Genomic DNA, 14,743 nt, shown 5'->3' on the forward strand with positions numbered 1-14,743 from the left:
TCAAATGAAGGCTCTCTTAGAAGTGCTCAAACCTGGCTAATACGACTAAAAATGGTGACCGAGGGCTCATTTGTTTCAACTTTAACTAGTGTGGTGTCACCGCCAGACGCCACACTTGCTAGGTGGTAGCCTTTAAATCGGCCGCGGTCCGTTAGAATACGTCGGACCCGCGTGTCGCCACTATCAGTGATTGCAGACCGAGCGCCGCCACACGGCAGGTCTAGAGACACTTCCTAGCGCTCGCCCCAGTTGTACAGCCGACGTTGCAGGCGATGGTTCACTGACGAAGTGGGCTCTCATTTGCCGAGACGATGGTTAGCGTGGCCTTCAGCTGCGTCATTTGCTGTGACCTAGCGGGGCGCCGTTATCAGTTGCTATTGGTGTTGTAAAGAATGTACGGACAGGAGCTACGTTCAACATTAATGGATTGATGTTGGGTATTCCACCATCTGCGTCCGTTTTTCTGAGTTCTAGTTTCCTTGTCCTGTTCCGGACCTCGCGCCGGCCTGCGTCGGCTTGGGCGCGTGCCTTTCGGCTTCCTCTATGAGGGTTGGCTCTCCTGCCAATCCACAACAACTAGTGAATATATATGTTATAATGTGTGTGTGTGTGTGTGTGTAACGTATATGGAATAGTATGATATATATATATATATATATATATATATATATATATATATATATATATATATATATATATATATATATAACGTAGCTGATTCCGTTATGATGTTGCAGACTTTCAGGGTTTATGGAGAAGGGTAAATACAGACTAACAATACGAGGTATAGGACCCTCGTGCAGAAACGACCGAGTTGGACATTCTAAGCGAAAATCTTTCTGATATCTCTGACAATGGTACACACATACCACTACCGTTGTTGATAAGACTGGTTGATAAAACTGTAGGGTACCCAGGTACCTGTAACATATCCCTTTTGTTATTCATAAATAAATGTGATTCCAACGTGATGGAGCTCCACCTCACTTTAAACTACACGTGGATTAGACAATCCCTGAAAAGTGGATGGGAGCAGAAGGTCCAGATTCATGGCCAATACGTTCACTTGATCTCATCACACCATTTTTGTAAACCCTCGTCGCCAGTTTTGTCAAGGCCTCGGCGTTACTACTGTGGAGTCCGAATTGCCACTGTTGTTTCCGTAGGCCGAGTCTGTGAGTTCGTGAAACGGCTTCTGGTGCAGTACGCCACTAAGACAATTTCTAACTCCCACTGTCACACAGCTAAGCCCAGAGTCAGGTAACAGGATAGGAGAACGAAGGTTCTACAAAACTCTGACAAATTAGTAACAGAGTCACACAAATGAGTTGCAAGATTTATTTTCCTTTGTGACTTGCTCAATGAAGTAGTCTGCAACTCTGTTTATAATATAACACAAAAAAAGCCCTGGATAAGCGCAAATAATCGAAGGTACGCTTCACATTATATAGCAAATGCAGTTTACAACAACTGTCTGTTCACTTCTAAGAGTTCACTAAACGACATTCCCTGTCTATGTCAGGCCTAGACGATAGTCTATAACCAAATGGATCACATCTGCTCTTCTATCTTCTGCGTCGGTTTCTGTCCATTGTCGTCCGGTCATTGGCGGATTGTACTCAGCCGGCAGCTGGCCGACGCAAAGCCGATTTGTTCATCCCCAGCGCCGCCCCTGACGCTGGTGAAACTCGCGCAAGTGGCGAGTCTCTAAGGCACTGGCATCAGCAAGCACCTTTGCGACTGTGGTACTTTTGCCCTGGCTGTGTCTTGTTCGGACGACACAGCAGAAGTAATGTGTTTCCCGACATTTCCCAGGACACAGCCTCTCGGAGTCTCCATAGTAAACCTCACTGTGATGCATGAAGTCTCTCTTGTAGCATCTGCCACTGTGGTTTGTCGAGTATCTACACAACTCTCTCGCGCCGACTGAGCCACCCCGTGACGCAACGCGTCACTCTTTTGGATCTTGTCTATCTCTTTCATTAATCAAACCCGGCAAGGGTCCCAGATTAATTAGCCATACTCAATAACCGGTGGAACAAGAGTTTTGTAAGGATCTTCTTTCGTGGATGAGTTACCCTTCCTTAAGACTTTTCCAATGAATCTCGCTCTGGTATCTGCTATCCATACATTTTGTTTTCTGTGGTTACTCCTAGGTATTTTACTGTAGTTACTGTTTCCTTTAATTTATCGACAGTTATAATATCGCACAGTAGAGTATTTCTTCCCCTTATGTTGTAAGAGGTGTATATTTCTATTGGCTATTGTCAACCCACAATTTATGAAAGATGTTTATATTTTATTAATAGGATTAAGTAGGAATAATTAATATTTGTCATGTTGTAAATAATTGTGGTAGCAGGAAATGTCTGCACCAAAGTATTGTTGGCAAGAGAGACCGCAAATTGATATAATTTTAAAAAGGGCAGGAGAGACCGCGTATGGATACATTTTAAGGAAAGAGCGGGAAAGACCGCGCATTGATACATTTTGTAATGGTAGCAGAGATTGTCTGCACCAGAGAGCATTGTTGGCAGGAGAGACTGCACTTTAGCGTTCGTAGGAAGTCAGCAGTAAGCGAGATGTGAAGCGACTCGGTAACAGGTCTGAAGCGAGAGGTTGAGAGGAGCGGTGTGCCTGCCAGCCACTAGCTATGATTTACAAGAGATTAAAACGGATGTACAGAGACATCAGCTAACTATTATCATAAGAGGAACTAATATTATTGAATTTATTTTCTTTGCGAAACTCAAGACTACTGAAGGTATGTTTGCACAATCCTAGTTATAAGATTATTGTAAAAAGTAAGTCCCATTTGAACGTTTGTAAAATAATTTCATTGCCAACAGTAAATATTTGAAGCGTTTTCAGAATATAATTAATTTTTGCCAGCAATGATGCATTACTGATTATAATCCATCCCAAAAACCATCAACGCAAAACTTTGTAAAAATTTTATTGTTGTCAAGAAAAAGTGTAACTACCAACAGTAAATATTTGAAGCGTTTTCAGAATATAATTAATTTTTGCCAGCAATGTTGCATTACTGATTATAATCCATCCCAAAAACCATCAACGCAAAACTTTGCAAAAATTTTATTGTTGTCAAGAAAAAGTGTTACTATGAATTACGTAACTTTAATCAAATTAATTAAAGGATAACGTCAGCCTTGCTATTAAAGAATGTCAGCTTTGGTAATAAATACAGCCACTTACGCGCTTCAGTCTGGCGCTTCAGGTTCGAATCCTGCCTCGGGCATGGATGTGTGTGATGTCCTTAGGTTAGTTAGGTTTAAGTAGTTCTAAGTTCTAGGGGATTGATGGCCACAGATGTTAAGTCCCATAGTGCTCAGAGCCATTTGAACCATTTTGAACAGCCACTTATTATGACAGCCCACCAGCATTTAATAGAGTATAGTAAACCAGAGTAAGTATATTTATGTCGCAGTTCGATGTAGCAGTCAGATGGCGATCCAGTAACAGTAAAAAAGGTAAGGAACAGTTTTGAGTTATTGCAGATAACGACTGAGAGCCACGACTACGACACATTCTATGTTTCGTCGAAACAATGAGAAAATCACTTTTAATAAGCAGCAATTAAGTTTGTATGAGAAGATTGAGAAAGAGAATTAATTTCAAAGGGAAGATTTCATTTGTTATTATTAAGCAAGAGATAGAAATAGTAACACAAAAGAGATATAGAGGAGCCGGGAAGGTTTCAGTGTGAAAAGTCTTGTGTACGAGACGCCTCTCAAAACCGAAGAGGATCTCCTGGCAAGAATTCTCACTGACTGCGACACTGTTCAAATCAGAACGAGTACGACAGAACTTTGTGCGACGATGCCATACCTGAATTGACGCTGGCAGACGCCGTTCTGAATAACTGTTGCACATGCAGCTGCTTGTGAAATTCGTGCAGGCAATTGGAATTCATTTTTAGCGTGCCACGGATGTAAGATTTTTCAAGTTATCTGCTCCCATCAGCAAGCGAAATTATCAGGGGGTATTTGCGGGCACTTGCCAACGGCCTTCCGCAGTAGTAAAAGCGGTTCCCGTCAGATCGCCGAAGTTAAGCTCTATCGGGATTGGCTGGCACTTGGATAGGTGACTGTCCGGTCTGCCGGGATGCACTCAACTTTTGTGAAGCAAATTGTGGAGCTACTTGATTGAGGAGAAGAGGCTCCAGTCGCGAAAGCTGACAATGGCCGGAAGAGTGGTATGCTGACCACACGTCCCTCCGTATCCGCATCCAGTGACGCCAATGGTCTGAGGATGGTGCGGCGATCAGTCAGTACCGTTACGTTCTTCCGAGACCTGTTCAGACGGAGCAGGAGAAGGATTGTGGACTATTTAACAGGAATTCTGCACGTCGTGATCAGGGGCTTCCTTTCAGTTGGAATCTCCAGGCCCGTGGGTGCACTGTACAGCTGTGACGGATACTACCTGCTTCAATGATCACGATCCGCTGGTCCAGCACAATTGTGTAAATAAATAAATAATAGGGTACACAGCTCTAAATTTTTATCTCGGAGCAGCAGCTGCACACCTAAATTGTTTAAATAAAGTAAAAAGCATATGCACTCACAGAGTGGAGGGATAGTGGAACGAGGAAGTGGTGAAGTTGTGGAAGGAGTGGGAGGGGGATGAGGAACTGAGGGTAGGGGGTGGAGCTTGAAGGGTAACCTTAATGGCGAGGTGAGGGAGAGAAGGGAGGACAACGTTGAGGTAATCTGCCCCATTAGATACGCCGCATTCGAAGACAAAGGTCTCACAAGGGGATCTTATGGAGTGGTCATCTTCGATTTTTTTTCGTACTTTGAGTACCTGAAGCTCAGTGCCTGAGTATCAGTATCCCGAATCCGTGAGCACATTCCAAACAATCGTCTTTGGGAATTAAGAGATTTATGGATGCTGTTAAGTACAAAACATTTCGATCTTATTAGAGATGGGCAAACTCGTTCATCCTTGGGAACTAGTTTACTGGTGATCGCTCTTTTTTGGGAACCGTTCATTTTAATTCGTTCACCGTTCATTTGTGCTTGGTATCCGGTTGTTATGAAAAATTGAAAATTAGTAGCACAGGTGACTGAAGATGGAAGGCGCCAAGAGGGGGCACTTGCATCCCCGCTCGAGTACAGAGTTTTTATTCATAACAGAATTCTGACACACTTGTAATTTTCGTGGTTCTGCAGAACATCTCGTTTAGCCAATTGTAGCGGTATGAGGCTGATCGCAGTGATATAATACGAGGTGGAACACGAAAAACCGGCCCCGAGTACAGACTGCTCGCCAATTAAGTACGATTTGTTGACCGCTACGAGCAGAATAGAAATAACATGTAATAATTAGGCAGTGAATAAATAACAAATAAGCTAACGCAAACAACAAGTTCGAAACAATAGATGACGATTGGTAGGCGACAACGAGCAGTCTAGTACTCGGGGCCGATTTTTCGTGCGCCACCCTGTACCACTGAAATGATATTGTAGAAGTTATCATATTCTCTTTACAAAATGTGACACCAGACGTTCAATTATGGAGCGCAGGCTTCATTCGGCTGTGAGTCGATCTGCCTTCAATAACATTGGACATGCTCTTTTACCTTGGATCAAAAAGACGGAAAATGGCCATTCGTGTGTGCCGTGCCGACTTCCTTTGCATTTGTAATAACAAAGAAATCTTGCCTTTTTACAAGTATTTCTTCCGCTGTTTATCGAAGTAGTGAAGTATGCAGATATGCTGTTTTGTTACGTGAAATATGTATGTATTACATACCACAGAATTTTATGCAATTTACGTAATTATAAAATACATTTTAATTAACCGGTCATGGACGCTGAATAGAATACGAAAAGAACCAGAAGTTCACGTTCAAAAAAGGATTCAAACAGATCTAAAATGGGCGTGCACAGCGAACGAAACGAACAACTCTATACTGAACTATGAGCAGTCGGCAGTGGAACTGCGAGTGGCCACGCGAAGAAGGACGAGTCCGGCCGAGCGAGACCGAGACAAATGGAAACGGGAGACCGAGGCTGGAACGAGACCGACCGTTTCCAGTTCGCGGGAACTATAAGTAGAAGACCGAGACCGAGAGCGACGGGAACGGGACCGAGGCTGGAACGAAACCGGCCGACGTGCCGTTGCGGGAACGAGATCGACCGTTTCCTGTTCCTGGGAACTATAAATGGAAAGCCTCGACCGAAGTGAACTGTGAAAGACCGTTCCTTAGAATTCGTTCATCGCTCGTTCCGATCATCTTGATGAACCGTTCCTTTGGACCCGTTAGTTCGTGAACGGCTCGTTTCTAAATATTGTTACCGTAGCTGCCTGTAGTTGGAAGTCCAGTCAGTGTAAAAGTCTTGAACTGTGAATTCAGTGTTTCTATTTTCTTCAATAATAACTTTCTTTTTATTTGTATGATTATTTAAATAATATATTTATTAACAAATGAAACTTAATTATCAAATGTTGACTTGCATTTCTCAATAAAGATAACACTTTTATTCTTAGTAACTATTCACATGATAATTTGAGTGCTGAAGATAAATCTAAACTTAGTACATAAATACAAAAGATAAAATAGAAAATACAGCACATTTTTAAATATCTTAATTTGTGTTCACATGGCCTGTAATTAAAAATGGAAAGATGTTATTTTTATTCGAAAGTTACGATTCAATATTTGTTTTTCAGCATTTCCATTTAGTAATAAACGTGTAATTTAAATTAAATTAAAAACAAAGTTGCTACCAGTGAGATTCAAATTGGCGACATCACAATCATCACATTGTGCCTCTACGTACTAAGCTACTGTCGACTACATTAATAGCGTCGATATGAGTTGTAATTAACACAGCAATCTTCTAAGAATCGAAGGCGGTCTTTTGAGTTTATCTGATTTTAGAATTGTGTCGTACTGCTTGACGAGATTAATGTTCGAACATTGACCGACAAATTCTTTAGATTTGAAGAAAATCGAAGAGAGCCAGTAAGTATGGCGCCCTTGTCAGGTGAAAACTCGTATTTACACTCACAGGTGTATAAGCTATACAATCCACTATTTGACCTATGTGCGAACAGAACAGATACGGAGCGCATAATATATCCGAAAATACGTAACTCAGGTACACTGTAGTTATTTCCACAAGTCTTGAAAACAGTATTCCAACACTGGAAAGCACTGTGACGATATGAATCGAAGGATACCCGTGTAAGACACGTGGCATCGCAGGTTATCAGCGAGGCACGTACGACTTCACCTATGGTCACTTTTCACTCCATCGTCTGCTCACCGCGCACTCGCTCATATCCTCATTGACGGAGCTCTCATTCGGATGTCACGGGCAGACAGCAAGCAACCGACAAACTCGACCCGTCGCGTACTCGCGGTGCTTACAAGCAGCTCCACATGGGAAGTGGTGTGAAAAGTGTTTTAAAAAAGCCAGCAAAGCTACTGAAATACGCATTCCGTGCAGACCCACTGAGGTAATTTACCGATTTATCCGGGCCATTTCGTCTAGTGACGTAAGTTTCTAATACATCAAGGGATTCCCTATGTTTTCCTGTAGCATTTCTGTGCAGGATTTTAAAATTTTCATTCTGTTAATAATACTCTGGGTTTTTTTATTACTGTGGTGTCCCAAAGCTGATTTTTTGTTTTTGATACGAACATCGAGGGACCCACCATTTTGTACTTTGTACTCTTTCTTGCAATCTTGATACCACTCCAATTGCTGCGAACTCATGTGCCCTAGGTGTAATGTTACGCTATAGTTTTAATTTTAGGTTACTCGTCACCTTAAAAGCCAATCGCACGCTATTTTTATGTGGAATGCGTTCAATTTTATCTGACGCAGCCCTCCAGTGCGTCTCTGCAACAATTTTCGTTTTCTTTTCCTTGACTTTATTTTGTTTAGATTTACTGAATTGCTCCGCTCTTTACTTTATTACATGTGTTATTCTACTAAAAATATCAAGCGCTGCGTTGTGGTCAGAGATTTTAAATACTGGTAACAAAATGTGCTGTTCTACTTCAGTACTCTCATGATGCCAGAGAGTAACTGAATAACACTCTAGAAACAAACCGGATACGACGGAGACGTACAGTTGTGTACATAGCATCACCTCGGCATCTAACACCTCTTAGTCTCCTTCAGTGTGGAATTCCGAAGGGCGAAGATTGTTGAAAGAGGCCAAAAATACTGAAGGCTCTACAAGTATGCGTCAAATGCTCGAGAAGAGCCATCGTACCAGTCACAACGGCAGTTTTCTCTGAGGGCTACAATGGCATTATTTCGTTGCTGATGGTGGTCACTTCGAATACGTACGGTCGCACAATAATGTCGCATTAATGGTAGCTGCACTTCATTTTTTTCCAAAGACTTAAAGTATCAAAGAGTGATTGAAGGTTCTGAATCCTCCTTGAACTGCAGGAAACGTTGACGAACTACGCAACAGGTGAATAAAAAATTTACTACAAACAATATTATGTAGCTGGAATGAAATAATTTATTGTGTCCTCACCATTTGCAACCACAAAGATGATATTTACAAAACAAATAGTATAAAAAGTTACACAGACAAACAATGCGAAAGACGGTTGAGAGTAACCAGTGAGATATCTTTGATTACTTCCTCTGGACTAGTTTCAGTTGTATACCAGTAGTAGACATCAGAACCGCGGACCATGTACTGTACTGAAGAGGCACCTTGGTTTCTTCACATCGGCGAACTTCGTATTTGGACATCATGTACGCCAGACCGATCTTAGCCTGAAGAAGACCCAGACGCATACCTGGAAGACAAAAATTAGTCCAGTCGTATGAGTCACATTTTGATTTCCATTAGTCTCGTGTATAACTAATCACGCTAAGGTTATTTTCAAAAAAATGGTTCAAATGTCTATAGGCACTATGGGACTGAACATCTGAGGTCATCATTCCCCTAAACTTAGAACAACTTAAACCTAAGTAATCTAAGGACATCACACACATCCATGCCCGAGACAGGATTCAAGCGTGCGACCGTAGCTGCCGCGTGGTTCCGGACTGAAGCGCCTAGAACCACTAGGCCACCGCGGCCGGCAGTTATTTTCCAAAGGAAACATAGATAGAGGGAAAGAAGCGGCTTCAAAATCACTATTATTATAAAACGAAACCCAGTTGTCCAAGGAAACGTAACCAACGTCGGTTATCAAACAACTATCTTAGATGAAGCAGTTGTTAATAAAGAAATGCGTCACTTCAAATGTGTTGCAAACAATCGTAAATTTTTCGCATGCTTTGTCTGCTGTACTCATAGTAAGAGTCTGAGGACTTACCTATACAGTTCCGAGGACCTTCACCAAATGGCATGTACACATATGGGTGCCTCGCCGCTTTCTGTTCTTCTGAGAACCTCTCGGGGTCGAAGTTTTGTGGTTCTGGGTAGTACTCGGGGTCGTGGTGGAGGGCGTAAATCGGGACGAACACAGGAGTCCCTTTTTCGATAAGAGGTCCTCCATCAGGAAGCTGGAAGTCGCGTGCGCATCTTCGGTCAGTGCCAGCTGCCGGTGGGTGTTTTCTAAGAGTCTCTGTGGAACGAAATGAATGTGTATAGGAAATGAAGTAACAGACACACGCAATAGCGATTAAACGATGGGTGTTTTCTAAGAGTCTCTGTGGAACGAAATGAATGTGTATGGGAAATGAAGTAACTGACACACGCAATAGCGGTTACAAATTTATAGTTTTCAAGGTTTTCAGCAACTTCGCTAAAATGAAAACGAAGCGCTACATACATCTTTTCCAAAATGTCTTTCTTACTGTTGCATTAAATTGTTTTATTTTGATACTTTTCGGCCATCAGATGATGTATGAACTACAGGTAACTCAGTTCTAGACCGGTTCGTTCTGCGAGGAGCGTTCAATAAGTGACGCAACACATTTTTTTTTGTTTTCTGACAGCAAGTTGGGTTTCTTCAGGATTCCAATTCACCATATTATTCCCGACGGTTTTGACTATAAAATCCTATTTTTCAACATAATTTCCGTTCAATGCGACCGCCTTAGACCGGTATTACACTATTAAATTTCTTTGTCCAATATCTTTGTCAAAGAAATTTGATGGTGTAATAGGGAACTTTGTCAAATGTCGTCAAATATTTGATCAAATCTAGGGCCTCACTGTAGATTTGATCAAATAAGGCGCTTGTCTTCTGTTCACTGCAATGTGACGTGTTATCACGTGGAGGACTAGCATCGCTGCAGCGTTCTGTCATCTGTATTGTTTTTATTAAACATTGCCAGTAAATACAATTGGTGTGTACTGACAACCACAAAATTAATAGAGATGTATGAAGCTGATGACGCGCTTTACAACGTGAGGCGCCCTGAATACAAAAATAGATTACGAAGATTGGAGACCTGAATCTAACCTAACCTAACCTATCGTAACCTAACTCTCTCCTGCAGCAAGGAATTGGAGTGGTACAGTGAGCCTGTCTTCTGCAGATATAGCAGTTCTTAAATGGGATAGGACGTCAAACGGGCCGACTTGGAGCAGGAGAGGCACCACAGGACATTTTAATTTCCACTGTCTATATTTTTACAAGCAAATTCATAAAACTTTGTGAGCATGACCAGGAAGGATTCAGGATTGACACTCGTAGCAGCGGAAGTTCAAAAACATAACAAAATAATTTTTTTTACATGTGATATTTCATCATTTTTTCACTTACTATTGGCTGCATTTGTTGCTATAGGTACACTTTTCTTCATAAGTAAGAGACCATTCGATGAATTTTTCACAGCATACAAACCATAGTTACAGGTGTCTGAAACTCTAGAATGTATTTAATTTATGAAAAATGAATGAACTGTTACGTTTTATACTTTATGTTTAGAAAAAAATCAAATTTTGTAGTTAATTATTTCAATTTTTACCGCAGTTTTTAATAGATTTGGAAAATTCTAGAGTTTCATACACCTGTAAGTATGGTTAGTGTGCTGTGCAAAATTCATCAAAGAATCTCTCTTAATTGTGAAGAAAAATGTACCTATAGCAACAAATGCAGCCAACAGTAAGTGAAAAATGATGAAATTTCGTATCTAAAAAAAATTATTTTGTTATTTTTTTGTTATGATTTTGCACTTCCACTGCTATGAGTGTGAATCCTGAATCCTTCCTGGTCATGCTGACAAAGTTTTATGGATTTATTTGTAAAAGTATAGACAGTAGAAAATAAAATGTCTTGTGGTGCCTCTCCTGCTCCAAGTCAGGCCCGTTGGACGTCCTACCCCCCCTTAAGTGAGTATTGTGCTTTGAGATATGAGGAATCACTTCACCGAGCACATACAGAAATGTATGCTCATCCATTCTTAAGTAATTGATGTATTACTTGACGTCCTCCACTATAAACTCACGTAACAAGTTTTGTTGAATGCTTCACCCTGGTACGTTTCCTTTTTTTCCCCAGCTTCTCTTCCGCATGTGCACACAGTGCAATTGTGGTACATGCAACTGCTGCGGTTAATGACAAGTTGTTGTTGTCAGCCATCTTGAACTTTGACGAAAAATATGGAGCCTTGCTAGGTCGTAGCAAATGACGTAGCTGAAGGCTATGCTAAACTGTGGTCTCTGCAAATGAGAGCGTATGCAGACAGTGAACCATCGCTAGGAAAGTCAGCTGTACAACTGAGGCGAGTGCTAGGGAGTCTCTCTAGACTAGACCTGCCGTGTGGCGGCGCTCGGTCTGCAGTCACTGATAGTGGCGACACGCGGGTCCGACGTATACTAACGGACCGCAGCCGATTTAAAGGCTACAACCTAGCAAGTGTGGTGTCTGGCGGTGACACTACAATTGTCTTGCCGTTAAGCTATCTGAGCACACTTCACGGTCAGATCAAAACTTTCACATGTCGTCAATCATGCACTTGTACATCCATTATGGATATTCCCGTACAGGGGAAACATTTTAATTGAAAGCCGGTTGCTCGGTGCCGACGGATAAATACGATAGTGCCTGAGTTGTTCAGGAGTACGATGCAATGTTCCTTCGGACATGCAATCCTTCTGAACACAGTACTTCTGAGCAACACAGGCACTATAGTATGGAATGAGAGTGTCCGCACGTTCCAGCATTACAGGAGTGACAGCTATGTGCCATCAGCCGGTGTTCGTTACAATGTCTCCGGAGACATTCTGCAAGCCCTTACGAATACCTGCAATGCTCTGGTTTTCCGCCAAAAGAAACTCAGTGACAGCTCTCTGCTCCGTTACAGACGCCAGTTTGAAGGCTACGTGAACGGATGGCGTCGCCACCTATCGGAACTACATGAAACTACAGGGGCTGCGGCGGCAATATTCCCCGTTGACCCACAACAAATTCCGCATTATTTCAACCGAAATTCGCCGAGAAAAATATGTGTGGCGCTGGCTATTGAATGCCTGTCGCAGTTATGAAACCGTGTTCGGTTTCGAACTAATCAATCTCGCACAAATTCTAATTATACAGAACCAAAGGCGCAAATCAAGCGAATTGTCAAACCTAATCTACTGTATCGAACAAAAATACGAATTCTATCCTTCCACAGAGGTTTAATTAATTTATTACAGAAACTCATCAGGTGGCGGTGTCGACAATCACTGCCCAATTAAAGATCTCAGCGTGATCTAACTTTTTTAAATGTATTTGGTTGTGATGAAATATGTTATTCCATTTTCGTTGTTTCAAATTGCCTTCTAAACATTCTGCGTGGTGTCTGTTTGTTCTATATCGTGTCTCCCTACCACTTTCGCGCAACGACGCTCTGAGCGTGTTTTTTAGGGAATTGACTAGTTTGAACCTGGGACCTGTTGCTGGTAAGGAGACGCCAGACCACACATGACATGTAGAATTCAGAAGAGTTCAGTGACACTAGCGATGATATAACCAAATACTTAGTGATCTCAGCGTCAGCTCCACTGCACTCCCTGTAAAAGAATCTTAATACTAACTAAATTTAGTGGAAGGGGTTCAAGGCTTTCCTATTTTTAGTTAACTGGTAAAATAACGTCGAAAAAGCAGTTAAGTTTACCATTGGAAATTTTATTCTACTCACAAAACATCGTTTATAAATTGCACTATTGATAAAAGGAAATGTTTTAATACAGGATGGTAAAAACCGACTGCGTTCAACAAAAATGTGAACGAATATTCCTGAATGGGTTTCCAAGTTCTACAATGGATCGAAGGATGACCTATGCCATATCACATCTATAATCTAGGTTTAAATTAAGTTTCACAAAAGAGAAAACTATCAATATGGTCTACAGTGACCCTCAATTATCTTTAATTACTTATCTAACTTGTCGTAAATTACAGTGGCTGATGTGGCTTCTCAATAACTATATAACAGAAAAATCATCGCGTTTCAGATTTTTACTTCAAGTGGCAAATGTGAACACCATGAGCTTTAATTGACGATCGACACTAGCATTACGCAAAAAGGGGATGTAACAGATGAGACTTCTGCAGTTCTGAGTGAAGCTTTATGCGCTGCTATGCGGCATCGTGTGCGTTCATTACCTTGTCGGTGTTCGTCAGGGGGCACAGCTCCGCTCACCTCGCCGTCTCCGAAGCAACTCTGAAGCAACTCTCCCCTAACTTCTCCTTACTACAGTTTACCGAAGTTGGTTTAAAAAAAACTATCTGGCTGTGTTTTCATCTGACCAATCAGGGTCTCAATCTTAACCTTAAGCTCCGCCTACAACAATTCTGTCTATCCAATGAGAAACGTTATACTTTTCGTGGTGGGGCAATGTTTTTAAAGTTTGCAACGTAACAGAGAAGCGAAAAAGTCTCACGCTAAAACTTGCAGCTGGTGTGGTCCTTTTAGCGTTATCGTAAGATCTATACTGTTCTTCTGGAGGGCTCTATCTTTTAACATGGATTGGGGGGTGGTCCTAACATAACAGAGACGCGGAAAAGTCTCACACTAAAACTTGCGGGTGGTGTAGCCCTTTTTGTGTTATCGTAAGATCTACACTGTTCTTCTGGAGGGCTCCATCTTTTAACATGGGCTGGGGGGTGGTCTTGACGTAACAGAGACGCGAAAAAGTCTCACGCTAAAAACTTGCAGGTGGCGTGGTCCTAGCAGTTAACTGACGACGTGGGTGTCCGTCCGTCCCTTATCGTAGGGCCTTCCAGCTTAACACGGTTCTGCTCTCGGCTTCTGTTCTCGTTTCTCCCCTCGGAACTGCGTCTGTCTCACGGTGGGAAGCTATGACATGCATTTAGGCATTCTTGTATTAGTCTGTGGTATTTCATTTGCTCACTCGTTACTCGTATTACTTTGGTTAATTTAATGTCACGATTTATTCGGAGCTATGTGACATACTACTGGATTTGCTTATCATGTCAGGGTTTTCATGAAAGGTGTTGGATTTGCCTGACACTTTACAGCTTTAGTACACTATCTCGACGTTGCTGTTACCCAAGAGCTGAATACAATTAGACCATTACTATCTGCCTCGTTACAGATACGAAACATATGAACCCTTTAAAGTGTAAAGTTCGGTGACAAGTGTTCTAGACTGCTTAGCTGCGAGGTATTAAGTATTGTTAAGTCTCTTACTCTTTGTTTTTCCCTGCTTCCACATTCTCAGTTAAGTGTGTCATCATCAGTCAATCAATTTACATCTTTTCGTGGAACTCTGACTTCTGTGAGAAGCGATAAAATTTTGAAGCATTTTCGAAAATATCACAAGTAGTTTATAAACA

General features: G+C 41.7%; 1 protein-coding gene across 1 annotated transcript in view; it reads right to left on the reverse strand.

The window, feature by feature from the left end:
- Positions 1–8,630: 8,630 nt before the first annotated feature.
- Positions 8,631–14,743, reverse strand: part of LOC126484765 (cytochrome P450 6k1-like) — a 236,329-nt gene continuing 230,216 nt past the window's right edge. Inside the window, exons 7-8 of the mRNA XM_050108361.1 lie at positions 9,323–9,574; positions 8,631–8,797 (exon numbers count right to left, since the gene is read on the reverse strand). Coding sequence (XP_049964318.1) covers positions 8,631–8,797; positions 9,323–9,574 — 419 coding nt within the window. The remainder of the gene's footprint in view (positions 8,798–9,322; positions 9,575–14,743) is intronic.

Source organism: Schistocerca serialis, chromosome 6 (genome assembly GCF_023864345.2).
Source record: "Schistocerca serialis cubense isolate TAMUIC-IGC-003099 chromosome 6, iqSchSeri2.2, whole genome shotgun sequence".
In the NCBI taxonomy this organism is placed as follows: Eukaryota; Metazoa; Arthropoda; class Insecta; order Orthoptera; family Acrididae; genus Schistocerca; species Schistocerca serialis.